The 20,212-nt window shown below is 41.0% G+C and overlaps 1 protein-coding gene across 3 annotated transcripts in view; it reads right to left on the bottom strand.

Moving 5' to 3' along the window:
• The window catches only part of DRC11 (dynein regulatory complex subunit 11), a 174,468-nt gene that overhangs the window by 147,959 nt on the left and 6,297 nt on the right, over positions 1–20,212 (bottom strand). For all 3 annotated transcript variants that reach the window (XM_003936741.4, XM_074398811.1, XM_074398812.1), the window contains exons 2-5: positions 18,425–18,749; positions 15,021–15,140; positions 9,826–10,017; positions 8,656–8,727 (exon numbers count right to left, since the gene is read on the bottom strand). In XM_003936741.4, the coding sequence (XP_003936790.1) occupies positions 8,656–8,727; positions 9,826–10,017; positions 15,021–15,140; positions 18,425–18,749 (709 nt within the window). The remainder of the gene's footprint in view (positions 1–8,655; positions 8,728–9,825; positions 10,018–15,020; positions 15,141–18,424; positions 18,750–20,212) is intronic.

Below are 20,212 nucleotides of genomic sequence, written 5' to 3'. Positions count from 1 at the left end.
TCAGGAAAGATACTTGATACGATTTCAAATTTTAAAAATTTGTTTTGTGGCCGAACACATAGTCTATTCTGGAGACTATTCCATGTGCTGATGAGAAAAATGGGTATACTGCAGCAGCTGGGTAAAATGTTCTGTAAATGTCAGTTAGGTCCATTTGGTCAACTGTATAGCTTAATTCTTATGCTTCTTTGTTGATTTTCTGTCTGGATGATCTGTCCACTACTGAGAATGGGGTGTTAAAGACACCTACTATTATTGTATTGCAGTTTCTCTCTCCCTTTAGATAGATTTAATGTCTGCTTTATATTTGGGTGCTTCAGTGTAAGTTTCATATCTATTTATAATTGTTATATTTTCTTACTGAATTGTTACATTCTCTTGCTGAATTGACCCCATTATATATAGTTGTCTTTTGGGGCTGTTTTTTACAATGCTTGGTTTGTTGTCTATTTTTAAATTATTTTTATTTTTTGAGATAGAGTCTTGCTCTTTCATTCAAGCGATTCTTCTGCCTCAGCCTCTTGAGTAGCTGGGACTACAGGTGCTTGACACTACAGCTAATTTTTGTATTCTTAATAGGAGCAGGGTTTCACCATGTTGGCCAGGCTGGTCTTGAACCTGTTACTTCAAATGATCCACCCACCTAGGCCTCACCTGGATTACAGGCATGAGCCACTGCACCTGGCCGGTTTGTAGTCTATTTTATCTAACAGAAGTATACATACTCCTGTACTTTTGTCCATTTGCATGGAATATCTTATTCTATTCCTTTGCCTTAAGTCCATCTGTGTCTTTTTCTATTATTATACTTTAAGTTCTGCGGTACAGGTGCAGATCTTGCAGGATTGTTACATAGGTATACACATGACGTGGTAGTTTGCTTCATCCACCCCCCTGTTACTTACATTAGGTATTCTCCTAATGTTATCTCTCCTCAACCTCTCCACCCCCTGCTATCCCTACCCTAGCCCTCTGGCCCCCAAAAGACCCCAGTGTATGATGTTCCCCTCTCTGTGTCCATGTGTTCTCATTGTTCAACACCCACTTATTAGTGAGAACATGTGGTATTTGGTTTTCTGTTCTTGTGTCAGTTTGCTGAGAATGACGGTTGCCAGCTTCATCCATGTCCCTGCAAAGGACATGAACTCATCCTTTGTTATGGCTGCATAGTAGTCCGTGGTGTATATGTGTCACATTTTCTTTATCCAGTCTATCATTGATGGGCATTTGGATTGGTTTCAGGTCTTTGCTATTGTAAACAGTGCTGCAATGAACATACATGTGCATGTGTCTTTATAATGGAACGATTTATAATCCTTTGGATATATACCCAGTAATGGGATTGCTGCGTCAAATGGTATTTCTATTTCTAGATCCTTGAGGAATTGCCACACTGTCTTCCACAATGTTTGAACTAATTTACACCCCCACCAACAGTGTAAAAGTGATCCTATTCCTCCACATCCTCGCCAGCATCTGGTGTTCCCAGATTTTTTAATGATTGCCATTCTAACTGGCGTGAGATGGTATCTCAATGTGGTTTTGATTTGCATTTCTCTAATGACCAGTGATGATGAGCATTTTTTCATATGTTTGTTGGCTGCATAAATGTCTTCCTTTGAAAAGCATCTGTTCATATCCTTTGTCCACTTTTTGATGGGGTTGCTTTTTTTCTTGTAAATTTGTTTAAGTTCTTCGTAGATTCCGGATTTTAGCTTTTTGTCAGATGGATAGCTTGCAAAATTTTTTTTCCCATTCTGTTCGTTGCCAGTTCATTCTAATGATACACCCCTTCCTTACACCTTATACAAAAAATAACTCCAGATGGGTTAAAGATTTAAACATAAGGTCTAACACCATAAAAACCCTAGAAGAGCCGGGCGCGGTGGCTCACGCCTGTAATCCCAGAACTTTGGGAGGCCGAGGCGGGTGGATCACGAGGTCAAGAGATTGAGACCATCCTGGTCAACATGGTGAAACCCGTCTCTACTAAAAATACAAAAATTAGCTGGGCATGGTGGCACGTGCCTGTAGTCCCAGCTACTAGGGAGGCTGAGGCAGGAGAATTGCCTGAACCCAGGAGGCGGAGGTTGAGGTGAGCCGAGATTGCCCCATTGCACTCCAGCCTGGGTAACAAGAGCGAAACTCCATCTCAAAAAAAAAAAAAAAAAAAAAAAAAAAAAAAAACCCTAGAAGAAAACCTAGGCAATACCATTCAGGACATAGGCATAGGCAAGAACTTCACGACTAAAACACCAAAAGCAATGGCAACAAAAGCCAAAATAGACAAATGGGATCTAACTAAACTTAAGAGCTTCATGTTGCTTTTAGAATGCCATTGCTATACTTGACTTTTGAGAGTTTGATTATTATACACCTTGGGATAGTCTTATTTAGATTGAATTGTTTGGTGATCTCTAACCTTCCTATACTTGGATATTTTTATCTTTCCCTAGGTTTGAAATGTTTTCTGTTATTCCTTTGAATAAGTTTTCTACCCTTTATCAATTGTCTCTTGAATACTAATGATTGTTGAATTTGTTCTTCTGAGGTAATTTTCTATATATTGTAAGCATTCTTCATTCCTTTTCATTCTTTTATTTTTTTCTCCTCCGACTGCGTATTTTCAAATAGTTTGCCTTCAAGCTGAATCTTTACTCTGCTTGATCCATTTTGCTGTTAAGGACATCTAATGTATTTTTCTATCCAGCAAATGTATTTATCAGTTCCAGGATTTGTTTGATTTTTTAAAAAATTATTTCAATACCTTTGTTAAATTTCCCTGTTAAAATTTTCTGATAAATTTCCAAATTGCTTCCCTGTGTTATATTGGAGTTTGTTGAATTTCCTTGAAATTGCTATTTTGAATTATTGATCCAAGGGTGCACACGTTGCCATCCCATTAGGGTCAGTCACTGGCTTCTTGCTTTGTTTCATTTGGGAGGCCACATTTCCTGTTTGCTATTATTTCTTGTTGGTGCATGTCTTCGTCTTTTCATTGAAGAATTAGTTATTTATTCAGTCTTTTCTGTCTGGATTGTTTGGTTTCCTTTCGATAAGTTTGCTTAGAGCTTTCGCAATTTACTTGTTGAATCTCCTTTATTGCTAGGTCACTGCCTCCTTTTTAGTACTGGATGGAATCTTAAGCCCCGGTTTGCATTTGCTCTAGCAAATGTTTGGAGTGCTGCCTGTCCCAGTGGGGAGGGTCCCAAAGGGAATACCCCTGCCATGCAGGAAGGCTGGCTAGTGGCTTGTGCTCAGAGGACCTGTGGAGCCTCCCTCCTACAGTGTGGTGCTGCTGAACAGTCATTCTGATTTTGCATCTCTTTTGGCCAAGATACAGAGAAGAGTTTTGTGGGCTGGGGACGCTAGTCCTGCCTTTCCCTTTGTCTCTGGCTGCCCTAATAAGTTTTTGTCCCTATAGATACTCATGATGATTTCTATAGGTTGAGGCCAGCATAGTTCTCTTGCAAGAGAACCCAAGATGGGAAATCTGGCTGTTTACTTTGATCTCAGTGTAGAAACCATTCGTCTGGGAGGGATTTTTCATACATGAGATGCCTAGCAGAATGCGGGGAGGAGCATCGTGGATATAGAAGTCTGATTTGCTTGCTATTAGCTCAGAGCTGTTTCACTTCTCTGTGGCCCTGGAGGTCATCTCGTCTTCATATCTGAGTTATGGGATATTGCTGGTGATAATCTGGGTGCTGGGTATTTGTTTTTGATTTTCCGTTGTGGGGAGTGAAGCTAGATTGCTTCTATTCTGACATTTTGGTAGGCTGCTTTTACTTTTAAATGTGTGTGTGTTTTTTTAATTAACAAAGTAAAATTTAACTATTTTAGAAAATGCAGATGATTACAGACAAAAAAAGAAATATCCCAAAGCTCACACATTAAAACATGAATTTTACTCAGACTTGGCATATTTTCTTTCTTTCTTTTGTATGTGCATGGATGTGTGTATATATTTAGTTGAAGTCTTTATACTTTAGTTGAAGTCTATATGCTTTAGAATTAGACACATTATATGTATAATTCTCAATCCTGAATTTTTACCTTGAGCATTTTTATGTAGTCAAAATTAGTCAGAAACATACTTTTTAATGTTGGCATATCACTACATCATAAATTATTTAACATTGTAATTATTTAACTTGATACATACTGTAAGAATATTAAAATATTTCCAATTTTTCATTATTAAAAGGAACACTGTCAGGAACTTCTATGCACCTAAATCTCTATTTTTGGAGGTTATCTTAAGAAACAAATATAACTTAAGGATGAAGAATATAAATATCTTAACCATCTTGTGGCAACTTGCCAGCTGGCTTTCAGAAAGGTTGGGTCCATTTAACCCCTTGTGTTAAGAATGAGCATCTTATCACCACCTTGTCAATAATTACAATTTTAAAAACTTTTAATATTTTGCTAATAAGACAGACACCACTTACCCCATTTCACTAATTCTAAGATGCATGTATTTCATAGTTTAGCATATCTGAAATTAGGGATGGATGTATATTACAATCAACGTTGTGTTTTGGCTTATTTGGTAGTTTTTTTTTTCTTAATGGTGCCTAAAAGTAATGGTGCATCTTACGATTGATGGTATCTTGGAGTCAATGAAATTATAGTAGAATCTCATGTAATTTTTATTTTGTATTTCTGCCACTAGCTAAGAGCCATGGTTTATATAGAATTTCAGTATACATTTCAATGTGCCAGTGAATTTTTTAAAACAAATTTAATTGTGGGAAAAAAAATGTAATATAAGACATATAATGCAGTGATATGCCGGCATTAAAAAGTATGTTTCTGACTAGAAAACAATAATTCTAACGATTTTTTAGTGTGCAGTTAAGTAGTGTTAACTATATTCACATTATTGTGCAACAGATCTTTAGAACTTTTTCATCTTAAAAATGGAAACTCTGTTCCCATTAAGCAACAACTCTTCTTTTCTCCTTTCCCCTAGGCCCTGACAACCACCCGCTACTTTTTGCCTGCATGAATTTAACTACTTTAGATAGTGCAGATAGGTGAAATCATACTGTATTTGTCTTTTTATGACTAGTTTTTTTCACTTAGCATAATGTCCTTCAGGTTTACCCATGCTGCAGCATGGGTCAGAATTTCCTTCTCTTTTATGGTGAATCTCTAAATCATAAAAATTTATAACAACTGGCAGAAATTGCTGACCCATTGGATTCTGACAGCACACCTAAACAACTAAAAAGCAAAAGACAGGTTGGGTCCAAAGGGGTTCCCAATTTCCAAAAGCAAATGTTGGCTTATTTTTGAAATACAAAGATCAAACAGAAGTCAAGAATGTAGGTGACAAAATCAATATATTTCTGAACTAATATCTGCTCTTCTGGGGTTAATTCCCATGATTTTTAAGGCAGTAAGACTGGTTACCACAAGTTGAGAGTTTACAAACACAGATGTGGTGAGACCATGCCCCTTCATTAGGAAACTAGGCAGTTCCAAGTTCCTGGAACATGGATTTGAATTCTTTCCTCAAACAAAATGATTCCAGGCTAACAACAAAGGCCATGTGAAGAGGCCACGACTGCAGGTGGAGCAACGCAGGGCGAGGGGCCGGAGTAAAATGTAAACTATTCTAAAACTAAACGGACTTGCCGTGTTGTTTGTCATTTACAATGTGCCATTGTAAAACCAATGAAAATTACATGGCAATATCTGAAAACTGAACTAAATTGTATTTTAGCTCTACTTAATACTGCTAGCAAAATCTTTTAATTTATTTTAAATCCTAAAATCCCCCAAAAGAAAATATAATATTTATACAGGAAGACTTAATTAAAATGTGACTTAAATGGTTATGTTTATGGTTGATCACAGAACAAAAGGATTTAAAGTATCAAAACCACATAGTGGTGACCGCTTTATTTATTTTCCTTGAAAGTGAAAAGAGGAAGGCAGTATTAGAAATTAACACTTAAATCTAAAAAGAAAAGAACATTATAAAGAACACCATATCCTTACATTGGTTAAAATGCTGTATTTGTTCTACTTCTTACATGATTCTCTGACATTTCTACTCTGTCTACTGTTATAAATACATAGAAATAAAAAAAATCATATCACAATTTTTGTCCTACCTGATATACACATTTGTTAAGTACATAGAATTGGCAAAATGTATTTCAAATTGGCTATTATTTAATTAAGGTACAATTTTAAAAGCTACAAATTATTTAAGTCATGATTCATGTCTTTTTCCCCTCTGACATAATTTTGAACATGCATTTTATCTGTAATATTTTCAGAAATAAAACACATGTTTATTGCTGAAAGATGTCAGACTAAGCAAAAATTTAAAAATAGGACGGTGGTGCCCTGTTTTTACATTTCCCAAAATATGTAGAAACTCTAAAACATCACTTCTAGAGACACGCAATGGAATATTATAACTAACTATTTCTGGGCACCAATTTCTTACAATTCTAAAATCATACTGATACGAATAGCTACATACTGTATACTTTGCTCATATTCTTGGCTTTTTTATTTATTTATTTTTTTTGTAGCAAAGAAATTCCAAGGTTTGGTATTACTGGGAAAAAAGGTGTGTTTGTAATGAGACAAACTGAACTCAGAAAGGTGGGCAGGTAAACCCTCAGTAGCAGTCCTTGAGATTGTACTGCCACTGGGTACTTGCCCAAACTGAGTATCATCCTTCTTGGTTCTCTTTTCTTTGGTTAGCATGGATTTTTAAAAGTGATTTAAGTTTCCTTATGGACACTGTGCTACAGTCAGACTCCCCCTTCTCAGCCCTCATTCCTTGGTGCCTCCTTCCCAGTCACGTGACCTGTGTCCCGACCTGAGGGTTCTTCCTGCCTTCTTTGGGGGTCTCCCTTTATTCTTTACAGACCTTCTCCTAATATATCTCTTGCATGCCTAATTCCACCATACCCTCTGCTCTCACAGGATCCAAACTAACAGAGGGACTTTGAAAATCTTTTCAGCATTTGCTACATGATTATATCATTTAGATTTCTTCTCCTTTTGTCAGTTTTGCTATTTATACTTCCCTAGACAATTTTCTCTGTTCAATATTTTTTATTTTATGATCACAGTTGCTCATAACATCACCTAATAGTTTTAAATTTGCTAGTGCCTGTGGTTATTGTATACTGTGTATGTATGACCACATATATATGTTACATATATGTATGTATACATAATATATATCATATGTTTGCATATCTACATATACACATGTATACATATTTGCCATACATTTGTGTTTTCTTTTATTCTTTTCTTGATTAGCCTCACCAGAGTTTTGTATGCTATTAGCATTTTCAAAGATGTAGTCATTGCATTTATCAATGTTACCATTTCAACATTTTTATCTGGGCACTAAATAGGGGGCATCAAGCTATGTAGCTCACCAGAACACACCTTTGGTCAATGCTGGAACAAGTCCCAAAAGAGCTTTGTTTCTTTTCTTTTTGAAATTACAACATCCTTTAATGAAAACTGAGTGGGTCAACAAGAACAAAGAAAGCCCCACTAGGACGGGTCCCCATCTCTGGTCATAATGAGCTTTGCAAAGAATTGGCTTCAGAGGGTTTGACAGCTGCTTCCAAGTACTTGAGGGGTTGTCACATGAAAGGGAAAGAAGACACATTCTGGGCTACTGCAGGAGACAGAGCCCAGCCTGGCAGTGGGATCTGTAGGGAGGCCAATTGCAGTTTGGTGAAAGAGAATGGGCTCCTGTGGGAGGCAGAGTACAAGTCAGCCTTCCTCAGAGGCTGTGCACTCAATCATGCAAAGCATGCAGAGAAATCTTTAGCAGCAGACAAACTCTAAGATGGTCCCAGTGACCCCATTTCCTGGTCCTCTTCCCTCATGTAATCCCCTCCCCTTGAGTGTTGGTGGCCCCATAACTTGCTTCTAATCAATGTGACTGGGAAAAACTGATGAAATGCCACTTCTGTGACCATTTGCATAAGATTCTGAGCAGCCCCTCTCTCCTTACCAACTTAGATGAAGCCAGCTGCCACATGGAAAAGCCCACATGACATGGAGCTAGGGCCTGCCCCCAGCTAACAGCTGGCATGAACTGTGGCCCAGGATCTGATGCCCCACAGGGAACAGAATCCTGCAAGCAACGATACAAGCTTAGAAGCAACTCCTTCCATAGTTGACCCTCAGATGAGACCTCAGCCGTGGCTGATACCTTGACTACAGCCTTGTGAGATTCTACCTAATTAAGATGTGCCCAGATTCCTGGCCCTCAGAAACTATGAGACAACAAATGCGTGGCTTTTTTTTTTTTTTTGATAGAGTCTTGCTCTGTTGCCAGGCTGGAATGCAGTGGTGTGATCTCAGCTCACTGTAACCTTTGCCTCCCGGGTTTAAGTGATTCCCCTGCCTCAGCCTCCTGAATAGCTGGGACGACCATATGGTTCCCGCATCTTGTGCAGAGACGTGTAAATGGATAGAACCCTGATGTCCTCACATCTCCCTGGGCAGGCTTCTGTATCATACGGGTGACTCCATTCCATTAAATCATTTATTTTTCTTTCCTTTCTTCCCTCAAAAACTCTCTAAAGATACAGTCTCACATATTCTATGGTCTTTAAGAAAACCAGGTGCTATCTCTTAAAAAAAACTCACCATACCCAGGAAGATCATCTCCTTTTCTCTCAGTTTTTCAGTGTTCTTACATTCATAGAAACCTCGCCAAGCCTAAAAACAAATAAATGGTTACTTGCTGAATACATAAAAATATAAAGAAAACCTGGTTTGCTGTTTCTCCTATGTAAGTTGCATGTCTCAAAATGCCAACTAATCATAAGCTCTAGGTTGTACTTGTGTGTTGATGGAATATTTTTTTCTCCTTGATCACAGGCAAACAAATTGTTAAGAAGAATGAACCACAGAACTCACTTGCAATTGTTATTAGTGAGATTCCTTTACCTTGGTTTCTTCAAGAGAAACTTCTAGGTAGCAGGAATGTGAGGCTAGATCTAAGGATGGCACTTCATGGTTTTAAAAGAAAATGTCCAAAGTAATGTGGGGAAATACAGTAACCTCCAAGAACTGTACAACTCAAGCTTTTAACTCAGTTGCTAAAACTTTATATTCCCACAGAAACCTGAAAGAAAACAGTGTCTTATCCATCCTTCCCCACCACCTTCTCCTATTCCTATTCAGGGAAAATTAGGGACAAAGAGTCCTGATCTCTGGCCCAATTTTATGTCCTTAGACTTATTTTCTCTGAAACCTAATGCTAGTTTGTATCACATTGCCATCTGCTGTGTTTCTCTGTGAGTAACCATAGCCTCTATTTGAAAAAAAATGGGGCACAAATCCATGATGCTTATCTGACAAGAAAAGGAAACCTTAAAACCTTAAGGATTCCTTCTAGAAGGGACACTGATGTACTGGTTATTAGTGGTGGCTGCTGCATGTTTCTGGAAGCTATTAAGGCCTGCTCCCCCTTCTGTAATTATATATATCTGCGTGTGAATGTATTAAAAAATTCATAATGGATTTATAACCTGACTGCATTTTAGCAACATTCAACAATTATCAATGGTCTTTAACAATATTTGAATAAAATGCCCTGCGTTTAACACATATTTAGAGTAAAAATTTGAAAATACGACCAAGCTTAGTTAACGGTTTCCCCAGGGTAAGCTAATAAATCTTTGTGGAACGTAATCTAGTTCTATTAAGGACAGGATTTGGGGTTTGAGTGCTGGAGCTCACCCACTAAGTTGGGATGCATCTTTAATATATAAGACACCTTGTACCCCAACTCCAGGAGCCCTGTGTTTTCACCTTCTGAATGCGGAGTGCAGCAGCCCAGGGATCCATCACTTTCTTGCCAAGCATCTTGGATTGCTTTGCTTTATATTCTTGCAGAAAAATTTGCTTCATGAATAATGCCCTTAGGCGACCTTGCCGTGCCCTCTCAGCAATCTGGATTAATTTTACAGCCTCATCCAAAGGGATACTCTTTAGAGAGTATTTCTGCAAAAAACAGTTAAGATATATCAATGTTTAAACATGTTCACCACATCATTTGATCCCAGACTCATCACACATGCTTACCTCAAACACAATCCTGCTAAGAGTCCCCATGGTTGATAACAAGTGTGAGAACTGCTGAACACTGTTCATTTTTCCAGTGAGTGATGTATACTTTGATAACCTGCCATGCTCATGCTGTGATCCCAAATTTAAGGACCCCAAGACTTTCCTTTACCTTTCTGTACAAAACACTAATTAGCTCCATGATATTTTAGGTTGGCAGCAAATATACTAAAAATGTCAATAAAACTGATTCAGTAAAACCTGAAATTGCTATCAATATTTCATTAACTTAAGAGTAGAAACATAGAAATGGAAAACATACTTCGAATATGAGCTTTTAAAATTTAAAATATATGTGAAGTAAAATGCTGATCTAAATTACAGAATGACCCAGTGAATACAACTAGTGTCGAAATAAATTTTGGGGCATTAAATTTTATATATGGAAAGTCCTCCAGTGTCTAAAACTTGCACCTTAAAACAGTCAAACACAATGAGTACTATTAAAACAGAAAAATCAGGGCTGGAAAGTAAAATATTGTTTGGAAGATCTAATGTGGAAACAAAGTCAGGTGAGGGGCTGTGCCATTTTTTGAGAAAAGAGGGACAAGAACAAGGGCTCCGGGTGCATGCTGGGGCCAGTGTGAGCTCCGGGTGCAGGTGGGGCCTGTGTGGGCTCTGGGTGCAGGGGAGGCCTGTGTGAACACTGGGTGCATGCAGAGGCCTGTGTGAACTCTGGTTGCATGCAGAGGCCAGTGTGAACTCTGGGTGCAGGTGGGGCCTGTGTGGGCTCTGGGTGCAGGGGAGGCCTGTGTGAACACTGGGTGCATGCAGAGGCCTGTGTGAACTCTGGTTGCATGCAGAGGCCTGTGTGAACTCTGGGTGCTGCAGAGGCCTGTGTGAACTCTGGGTGCAGGTGGGGCCTGTGTGAACACTGGGTGCATGCAGAGGCCTGTGTGAACTCGGGGTGCATACTGGGGCCTGTGTGGACTCTTGAGTATAGGTGAGACTGTGTGAGCTCCCGGTGCAGCTGAGGTCTGTGTGGTCTGGGTGCATGCTGAGACCTGTGTGAGCTCTGGATTCATGTTGGGGCCTGTGGGAGCTCTGCGTGCAGCTGAGATCTGTGTGAACTCCGAGCAAGCTCAGGAAGGAGGCCCCACTGCTGTTCCTGGAGCAAGGGAAGAGGGATGCACGTGGCCTAGCTCAGGGGATGTCCATGCCTGGATGGAAGCAGAAGAGACAGAGCACCGGATTCAGAAAAGCACCAGAGGCCAGGCACGGTGGCTCGCACCTGTAATCCTGGCACTTTGGGATGTGGAGGTGGGAAGATTATTTGAGTCCAGGAATTTAAGACCAGGCTGGGCAACAAGGTAAGCTCCTGTTTCTACAAAGAATTTTTTTTTAAATTAGTGGTGTGTGGTGGCACACATTTGTAGTCCCAGCTACTTGGGAGGCTTGGGCAAAAGGATCACTTGAGCCCAGAAAATGGAGGCTACAATGAGCTATGATCATGCCACTGCACTGTGGCTAGGGCGACAGAGTGAGATTCTGTCCTTAAAATGAATTTGGTCCTTAAAAGCAGCAAAGCATAGGTGAAGCCTGTTTCCAGGCCTCAGAGGGCAGCAATGGCTGCTACAGCAGGACAAGGTGCGAGGTGCTGAGGCCTCATGTGTGGGGTGTTGTCCCCATGGCCACTGCTGCCAGGATGACCCCTTCCCTGTGTAACAGGGCCAGGCTTGGGGGCACAGGAAGGAGTGAGAAGGAGAGGAAAGGGGCATGGATACTGAGAACCTGTAGATGTTACATGCTTTTTGTATGCATGCTCATCATATTCACAAGAGCAAACTCCAAGGCCAGTGTTACTGTGACCACTTAAGAGTGAAGAAAACTGAAGATCAAAGAAGTAAGGTAACGTATGCAAGGCCCTGTGGGTAGGAATAGAGGGGGCCAATTTGAACAGACTGGCCCTCTTTCCACCAAGCCATCCACTACCCTTCAACATGGCACAGGGAATATCATTGCTTATGAGGAAGCTCTTTCACATAGCAATCCCTCTGAGTTTTGTTTTCAGTAAGATTTCACTGCTTCAAATTAGTAGTGAGCACACATTTTCAATAATGCACTTGTCAGGTTAGAGCAGAACAAGTATCATTCTGGCATTAAATGAGATGATGAACTTAACACACAGAAACTTAAACATACAGTACCCAGCAAACATGAGTTAGTATTATACTTCTTTCCTTTAGATTCCAGGCTGTCATTCTGAAAATACTCGGGGCCATTATCAAATAATTCTAAGGGATTTTGTGTAGGGAACTCAACACGTCAAACACTTTAAAGCATTTAAGGAGGCCACAGTGGATATTAATGTAGGAAATGGACAATAATTTTCATGCATCAAAATTCTTCTTGGGGTATATACTGTATATATTCTTCTTGGGGTATATATTGTATATGAGCAGCTTAAAGAAAGGGGTCCTATGAGACACCAAAGGGCATGTGGAAGTCACAGCAGAGTTCTTGTGGTTTTCTGAGCCCTCAGCACATCTGAAATGAGACTGGGTGGAGACGAAGTGCTTAACTTGATGGAAGTGATAGGAGCTGGCCAAGGCTGGATGCTGAAGAAGGAAGAAGCCTCCCTGCTATGGCCAAGAACAAACGAAGAGGAACAGTGAGCAGAGAACATGGCAAGGAGGACTTTTTAGGATTTCACTGTAGAGTGTGCAATGTAATCTCCCTTCTCCATTTTCCACCATAAAGTCTTCAGTAATTCTGCTGTGCTCATCACTGCTGCAAAGGGATTCCTTTGGAGGGAACTAAATGAAGTGTAAGGGCTTCGCTCTGACTCAGGCATGGATGGAAAGCACAGACACAGGATGGTGAAAGGATGGCTAGTTGACCCCCAAATAAGCTGGCCCTATAATGGACTTCAAGGAATTCATAGTGTAAAAGAGGGGCCAGTAGTTGGGAGCAGGGGCACAGGAAGGAGGGGTCATCTTGAGTCAGATGGGTGCTATGGTCAAATGTGTCCCACACATGTGGCATATCTCACATGGTGCCAGTGTTCATGTGCTGGGAACTTAGTCCCCAGTGCAATGGTTTCAGAATGTGACACTTCTAAGAGGTGATAAGGTCATAAGGACTCTGTTTGCAAAATGAGTTAATGCTGTTATTAAGGGAATGGCTTCCTGCTAAAAGGATGAGCTCACCCCCTTACTTCTTGCTCTCTTACTGTGATTCCTTCTCCCATGTTGTGACACAGCAAGAAGACTCTTATCAGATGCAACTCCTCAATCTTGGACTTCCCAGCCCCCAGAATCATAAGCAAAATCAACTTCTATCATCTTTAAATTACCCCATCGGTGGTATTATACCAACACAAAATGGACTAAGCCAGTATGTCAGGAAATGTTTCTTGAAGGATGGTGTATCAAGTTAGGCTCCACGGAATGGGTACCATTCTGATGAGCAGGTATGTAAAAAAGAAGAACAAGCCTTTTATCCAGCATGGATATGCAAAATGAGAGACAGCATTGAGCTGGCCAATACAGGGCATGCATTTCACCTGTCTTCTGAGGCAGGCACACAGGGCAGTCTTTTTCTCCTGCCATCCTCAGCACACACTTGGAATCTTCCTTAACACTGAGGCTGGCAATACCCAATGAGGGCTATTTGTAGAAAGACTGCAGGTGCTTGTTTATCCTGGGACGCTAGCCTGCAGCTGCAGCCTCAGCACAGTTACTCATAGTGCCCCTTTCACCCTGGAGTGTCCCAGCCTGAAGGGACAAGTGCAGGCTTACTGCTTAGGCCATGAAGGCCAGCCAGAGGTGCAAGGCAGTAAGTTACTGAAACGATAAAGCAGGCCTGCCAGAAGGTAGATGGGACAGAGCCCTGCGGAAAGGGTGGGAAGAAGACTGCCCACCAGTAGACCGCATGGGGAATAACTGCAAGAATCCAAGAGGTGGTCGTGAGAATCAGGACTAAGACGGTTGTGGCAACAGGGAAAAAATGGAGCTGCACAAATCCTGGGGACAAAGGAGGTATCAGGGCACAGAACTAAATGGATTCTGCTCCTTGCTTCCCAGGAGGGATCTATCTTTAAGGATTATTCTTCTCCCATTGACAGTCCATTGAAGGTGACCCAAGGGCCACTAAGTGTATTAGTCCATTTTCACACTGCTGATAAAGACTTACTTAAGACTGGGCAATTTACAAAAGAAAGAGGTTTAACGGACTTATGATTCCACGTGGCTGGGAGGAGTTACAGTCATGGCAGAAGGTGAAAGGCACATCTTACATGGTGGCAGACAAGAGAGTTTATGTTGGGAAACTCCCCTTTATAAAACCATCAGATCTTGTGGGATTTATTCACTATCATGAGAATGGCACCGGAAAGACCCACCTCCATGATTCAATTACCTCCCACCAGGTCTGTCCCACAACACAGGGGAATTATGGGAGCTACAATTCAAGATGAGATTTGGGTGGTGACACAGCCAAACCATGTCACTCAACCTGCAGTCATAAAAGGCCAATCAGCATTTTTAGAAAGTGTAGTAACTTCCAAGTTCCTCATAAGTTATGTCAGCCCCCTAATTATTTTACATGAACAACATCCCCTTCTGACTTCAGCTAGATGAGTATGAGATGACACATTCAACTGAGTTGATAATCAACGGCTACTGATTTAAGTAGCAAAACATTATGTTTTGATCTCAATTTCTAAGCTCTTGAAAAATGATGATTTTATATCACCAAAAGCACGCCCAAATGTTACGCAACTTCTTACGTACTTACAACAAGGGAGGCCAGAGGTGGGGGGAGGGATCATTCTCTCCTTAAATTGAAAATAACTGAAGCGTTGCTCACACAATTAGGAACAGCAGAAAAAGGAAGTTACACAGATTCTGGATTAATGTTTGTTAAAATGATATACAAACCACTTTAGATGGGTCTATTCCACTGTCGGCTAATATTTGAGCAAGAATTTTCTCTCTTCCTTTTATTACTTCCAACTTCTCCTTCAAAAAATACTTGGGTATGGGAATATCTAATTGTTGCTAGAGAAGAAAAAGAACAAACAAGAGCATTTCTGTCACAATTCTAGCACTTGAATTTATTTAAAGTATACAGTAAGGATACAGATGCACACGTCAAAGACGCTTGCTTTACTGCCCATTTTCACTTAAGAAAAAAATGAGGCCAGCAGAGTGAAGAGAATTCATTTACTAAAGAGACACAAAGTCACAAAGAAAATCGTAATCATGTCCCCTGCTTTAATAACTGCAGAAAAATGTCAGGAGTTCACATAAATTAGGCCTCAATTAACTAATGATTACTTGGTGGATTTCTTTAAGGAAATACAATATTACCTCATTTTACCTAAAATAATGGTTGAAATTGAAGTAGTACAGTATTAAGGAATAGAGATATTTGAATTATACCTAATAATTTATCATTAGCACCATAGACTATTTGTATGTAAATGGTCACATTTTTTCCCTCATAATTTGGTTTTATTTTTACCAAAATTATCCATTGCAAAAATTATTTGCAAAATTAATTTGCTTTATTATGAAAATTGTTTTTATATAATAAACTTTGATCATTCATTTGTGCATGTTACCAAATATTTCAAACTAGCAGGGGTCAGATGAATATTTATCAGTCCAAATTGGATAGAAAGGCATATAGAAGTACTGTATAAGGATGTGGGTATGCCTTTTGCCAATCCCACTGAGAAACATCATCCTGCAATCTCTGTCAGACCCCCCTGGCTGATTTGACCAGGGAAGCAAAGGTCTTTGTCTTCAGAATTGGCTACTTTATTTTTTTTCCAATTCTAGGTGTGACTCTCCATAACCTCCTTCCAGCACAGAGAATTCTGGATAGGCCTTCCCCTCAGTACATGTTAAAGCCTAAGAGTGTATCATTTCAAGGACTTGGTGGGACAGTAACCCCATGGCTTCTGACTGTCTTGGGACAGTCTCCCATGACAATGTCTTTTGAACATAAAACCTTTCTTAGGTTTGTGGAGTGTCGGGAGTGACTGAAGAGTGAACCAGCAGAGTCTAGTGGGTGAATGTGGCCTGGGGAGAGAGGGCGGTTTGAGAAGAATGGTGACACTTTGATTTAATGTGATTTTATTTACTAATAAGCACATTCAAGTGTAGTACTTTTAAGGCAAAATTCATTATGTCATAGTTCCATGTGGTCAATTTCATATCATAAAATTACAGTTAGCAGGCTGGGCATGGTGGCTCATGCCTGTAATCCCAGCACCTGGAGAGGCTGGGGTGGGTGGGTCACCTGAGGTCAGGAATTTGAGACCAGCCTGACTAGCATGGTGAAACCCCATCTCTACTAAAAATACAAAAATTAGCTTGGCATGGTGGTGCACACCTGTAATCCCAGCTACTTGAGAGGCTGAGGCAGGAGAATCACTTGAACCCAGGTGGCAGAGGCTGCAGTGAGCTAAGCTTGCACCATTGAATTAAACCTAATAATTTTGCATCAAGAGCAAAACTCCATCTCAAAAAAAAAATCATAGTTAGGATTTTGAGGATGAGGAAACAGAGTCACTGAGAATGGAAGAGAGGCGAAGACAGTTGCTCCATTTCCATCCATGATGCCTTCCACGTCCGTCCCTGATGCCATGGGACTTTTCATTCCCTGTGGAGTGGAATCTACGAAGCCTCTGGTGGCAGAGAAGACCTCTTCCCCACCATATGCTTCTCTCTTTGAGGTGGGCCTGTCAGGAAAGTTTCCTCATGTGGCAGGTTACAGATGTAGTCTTTGGACTAGTTTAGCTAAAAGGGGAAGTTTAAGGAAGAATTTGGGGACCTCATGGAACTAAGGGGAGGAACCTAACTGGGTGTTTGTCAGCACTGGGGATGGGGACAAGAATGAAGATGCCTTCAGCCCAGCCCAACCACATGGGCTTCAGTGACAGCACGTGGTTCAGTCACTATTTCCAGGACTGCCGGAAAACACTGTTGACCGCCCTCTGCAGGTAGGTGTCCTGGATGCCATCTGCTCATTTGTCACCCCTCTTGGTGTTTGGGGCTCCATCCCCATGGCAACAGAGACATGGCCTTTAAGAAGATGAAGTCCCTGGAGCAGAGGGGCTGGCTGACGCAGCAGGAAAGGCAGGGCCGTGAGGGGCCACCACACAGAGCCCCAAATGTACTATTCCTAACAGATGGAGGCATGACTTTGTATCCTTGAAATTAAACTAATAAATGTAATATGACTTCATTAATTAAATTTAGGAATATGATTTCATAACTACTTTTTTCACAGTTATCCTAAATTGTTCATATTTCACTTTAGTGAGTAAAGTGTACCAGATTAAATCTGGTGATTAACCCATGCTTTTATAAATAAATGCAACAAACATAAAACTTTTGAAATAATCGTCAACATTTTCATTCATTTCAGTTATTCTCATCACTCCATTCTGATAAAATAATAATGTGAGGAAAGCCATTCTCAGAAAGATACCTTAATAAAAGCCCAGGTATTTTCAAGGAGAAGAAACATGAATCCCTATGTAGAATATTAAACACTTTCTCCTTTTGATTTTATTTCAAGAACATGTTCCTTTCAAAACGAAGGTGGGCTCCCAGGACCATGACACTGAGGGGAGGTGGCCAGTGGCCCCAGCAGCCCAGCCAGCCTGAGTCAGAAGAGAGGTCCTGTGCCAGCAGGAAGGTCAGAGGGCAGCAGCAGGGGATGAATGCTCGTGGGAGGGAGCTGTGGTTGCCAAGTGCCAGCAGGGAGAGCTCCAGGGAGAAAGGGAAGGAGGGGGATAGAGACAGAGGGAAGGAGGGAGAGCAAGCACGTGACTCTCCTTTGGCATCTGAGGCCCACAGCCATGTAAGCCATACACTCCCCTGGGTCACCACTGACTCAAAGTAAGGAGGAGGTGCATGTACCTGGCAATAGGGAACCTGTGATTAACAGGCTACAGGGAGATTTCCCATGGAAACAGAGGGGAGTGGGAGCTGCTCCTGGATGCTGGGAGGGTCTATGCTTCAAGGGTGCTTATGAAAGGGCTGGCCCACTGCATTCCAACAGTCCTGCACAGACACCACAGTGTCAGGTAAGATCACAGCCACAGCAGTGCCTAACACAGCCAAGAAGTGTGCAGATGCATCTACACCAGAAACAAAGGGAACCCAATCCTTGTCCATGACAGCAGGGTGTAATTGAAGGGAAATGTTTAGATTTTCCATACATCAACTAGTAAACATGGACAGGCAGTCTGCAGAGTATCAGATATAGGGCTACATATCTCATTTATAACAAAAAGCAACTGAGAAGAAAACAACAAAGTGCTTACGGGAGTCAGCTTTAGATCCTGCAGGATGTCATCGAAATAATGGAACTCCGTGAGTTCCAGTTCCACCATCTCATTCTTCAGCTCCAGGACGCGGCCCATCACTCCGTCCAGGACTTTCCTGATCAGTATTCGTTTCTGGGGGTGGATGATCTGGTCATAGACATTCTCCAGGTTTCTAAAGATCTGCACATACTTTATGTAGAAGGTGGCTAACGTTTCGAAGATGAACACTTGATTTCTCTGTGGCTCAATCATCTTCTGAGACTCTTTATCGAGTAAAACACTGAGGGCTTCTTGTGCCTGATGCCATATCTTATCATACATTCTGGGGGAAGACAGAAAATTTAGATGGCATAGTAGATAAAAGTTACTTGGTAAAACATAAATATTGGGCATCTGGTATAACAAAATATAACACAGAATCAAGTGTGAGCTAAGAATATCGTATGTAGTTGCAAGGCTTGTTAGATAATTTATATCCTGTTCTGAGGTCCTCGTGATTTCTGAATATGTACCACCAGTATTATCGTCAAATAAATAGTTTTTAAAAGCATTTTGTCTAGATGATATAAAGTTGTTCCTCACTTTACCCAGGAAGCTACTATTATTATATCCATTTAAAAGATGACAAAGTTGATATACAGAATAGTTAACTGATTTGTCCATATACGCAGCTGGTGAAGTATACATTGGAACAACAGCTCTAAAAAGTAATGTAGCATTTTCTTATTAAGTTGAACATATGCATACCCTATGAATGAATTATACCCTAGAGTTATAAAATATGCATCAAGAATGATCACGGTAGCATTTAAAAAATAATAGTAAAAAACCTGGAGAAAACCCATATGTTCACCAATAAGAGAGTGGATAAATAAACTGTAGTATATTCACCAGTGGACTATTACACAGCAGTGAAAAATGAATGACTGAGCTACAGTGAAAGGCAACAACTAAGAATCTTAGAACCATAATGTAAAGTGTAAGAAGTGAGGTGTAGACTGTGGCCTGGGAGGCTGAGCTCTGTGTAATGCACCAGCTGGGCTCTCTGCCCTCATTCTAGTGAGTTGAGTCAATGGACTCAACAGAAAAGCCAGAGAGTAGAAGAGTTTGACCCTTTTATTCACCCTCAGTGAGGCAACAAAGGCTGGGTGTGCCCTTCTGCCAAAGACTCAAGATGGTGGTGGCTCTGCTGTGGCTGGCCCTGGGATACTGCTCCATCCCTTGCTGGGTTCCCTAGACTGTGTCCACATCTTTGTTACTGGTCCCTTTATTAGGCCCTGATAAATGTCCCCACTTTTCCGGCCGGGGCCAACACATTCATGGTGGAGATTCCAACCCCCCCTCCTAGCCCCCACCCACCACATTTCAGGTGATTTTTTTTTTTTTTTTTTGCTTTTATATTCATGAACCAGGACTGAAAAATGAACTGGAAGGCCAGTGTGTCTGGGAAGGGGCTTTGCTGCAGAAAGTGGGTGTGTAGAGTCCTGACCACTGATGAAGGAAAACCCCCCCACATGTCGGTATCTCTCTGTAAGGTCTTTCCCTATGCTAAGGTGAGAGGACAGCCACCCATTCCCATATCACACAGAACACATCATCACTCCTGGAGGAATTAGTGACTAGCAAACGATGATATTGATCAGGAACAACCACCACCATTGCTCGAAAGAACAACAGGAAAAGTAACACCTCATGCTGGTTCAAAGCTCCCGGGACTCTGACGTCCTGCTTGCCCCACTGTAACAGTAAGCAGGAGGGGCTGGGAGAAGCAACGATGTCGGAGAT

This window comes from Saimiri boliviensis, chromosome 5, assembly GCF_048565385.1.
Source record: "Saimiri boliviensis isolate mSaiBol1 chromosome 5, mSaiBol1.pri, whole genome shotgun sequence".
Taxonomy (NCBI): domain Eukaryota; kingdom Metazoa; phylum Chordata; class Mammalia; order Primates; family Cebidae; genus Saimiri; species Saimiri boliviensis.
The sequence above is the reverse complement of the archived record's forward strand: the minus strand, read 5'-3'. Positions and strand labels throughout refer to the sequence as shown.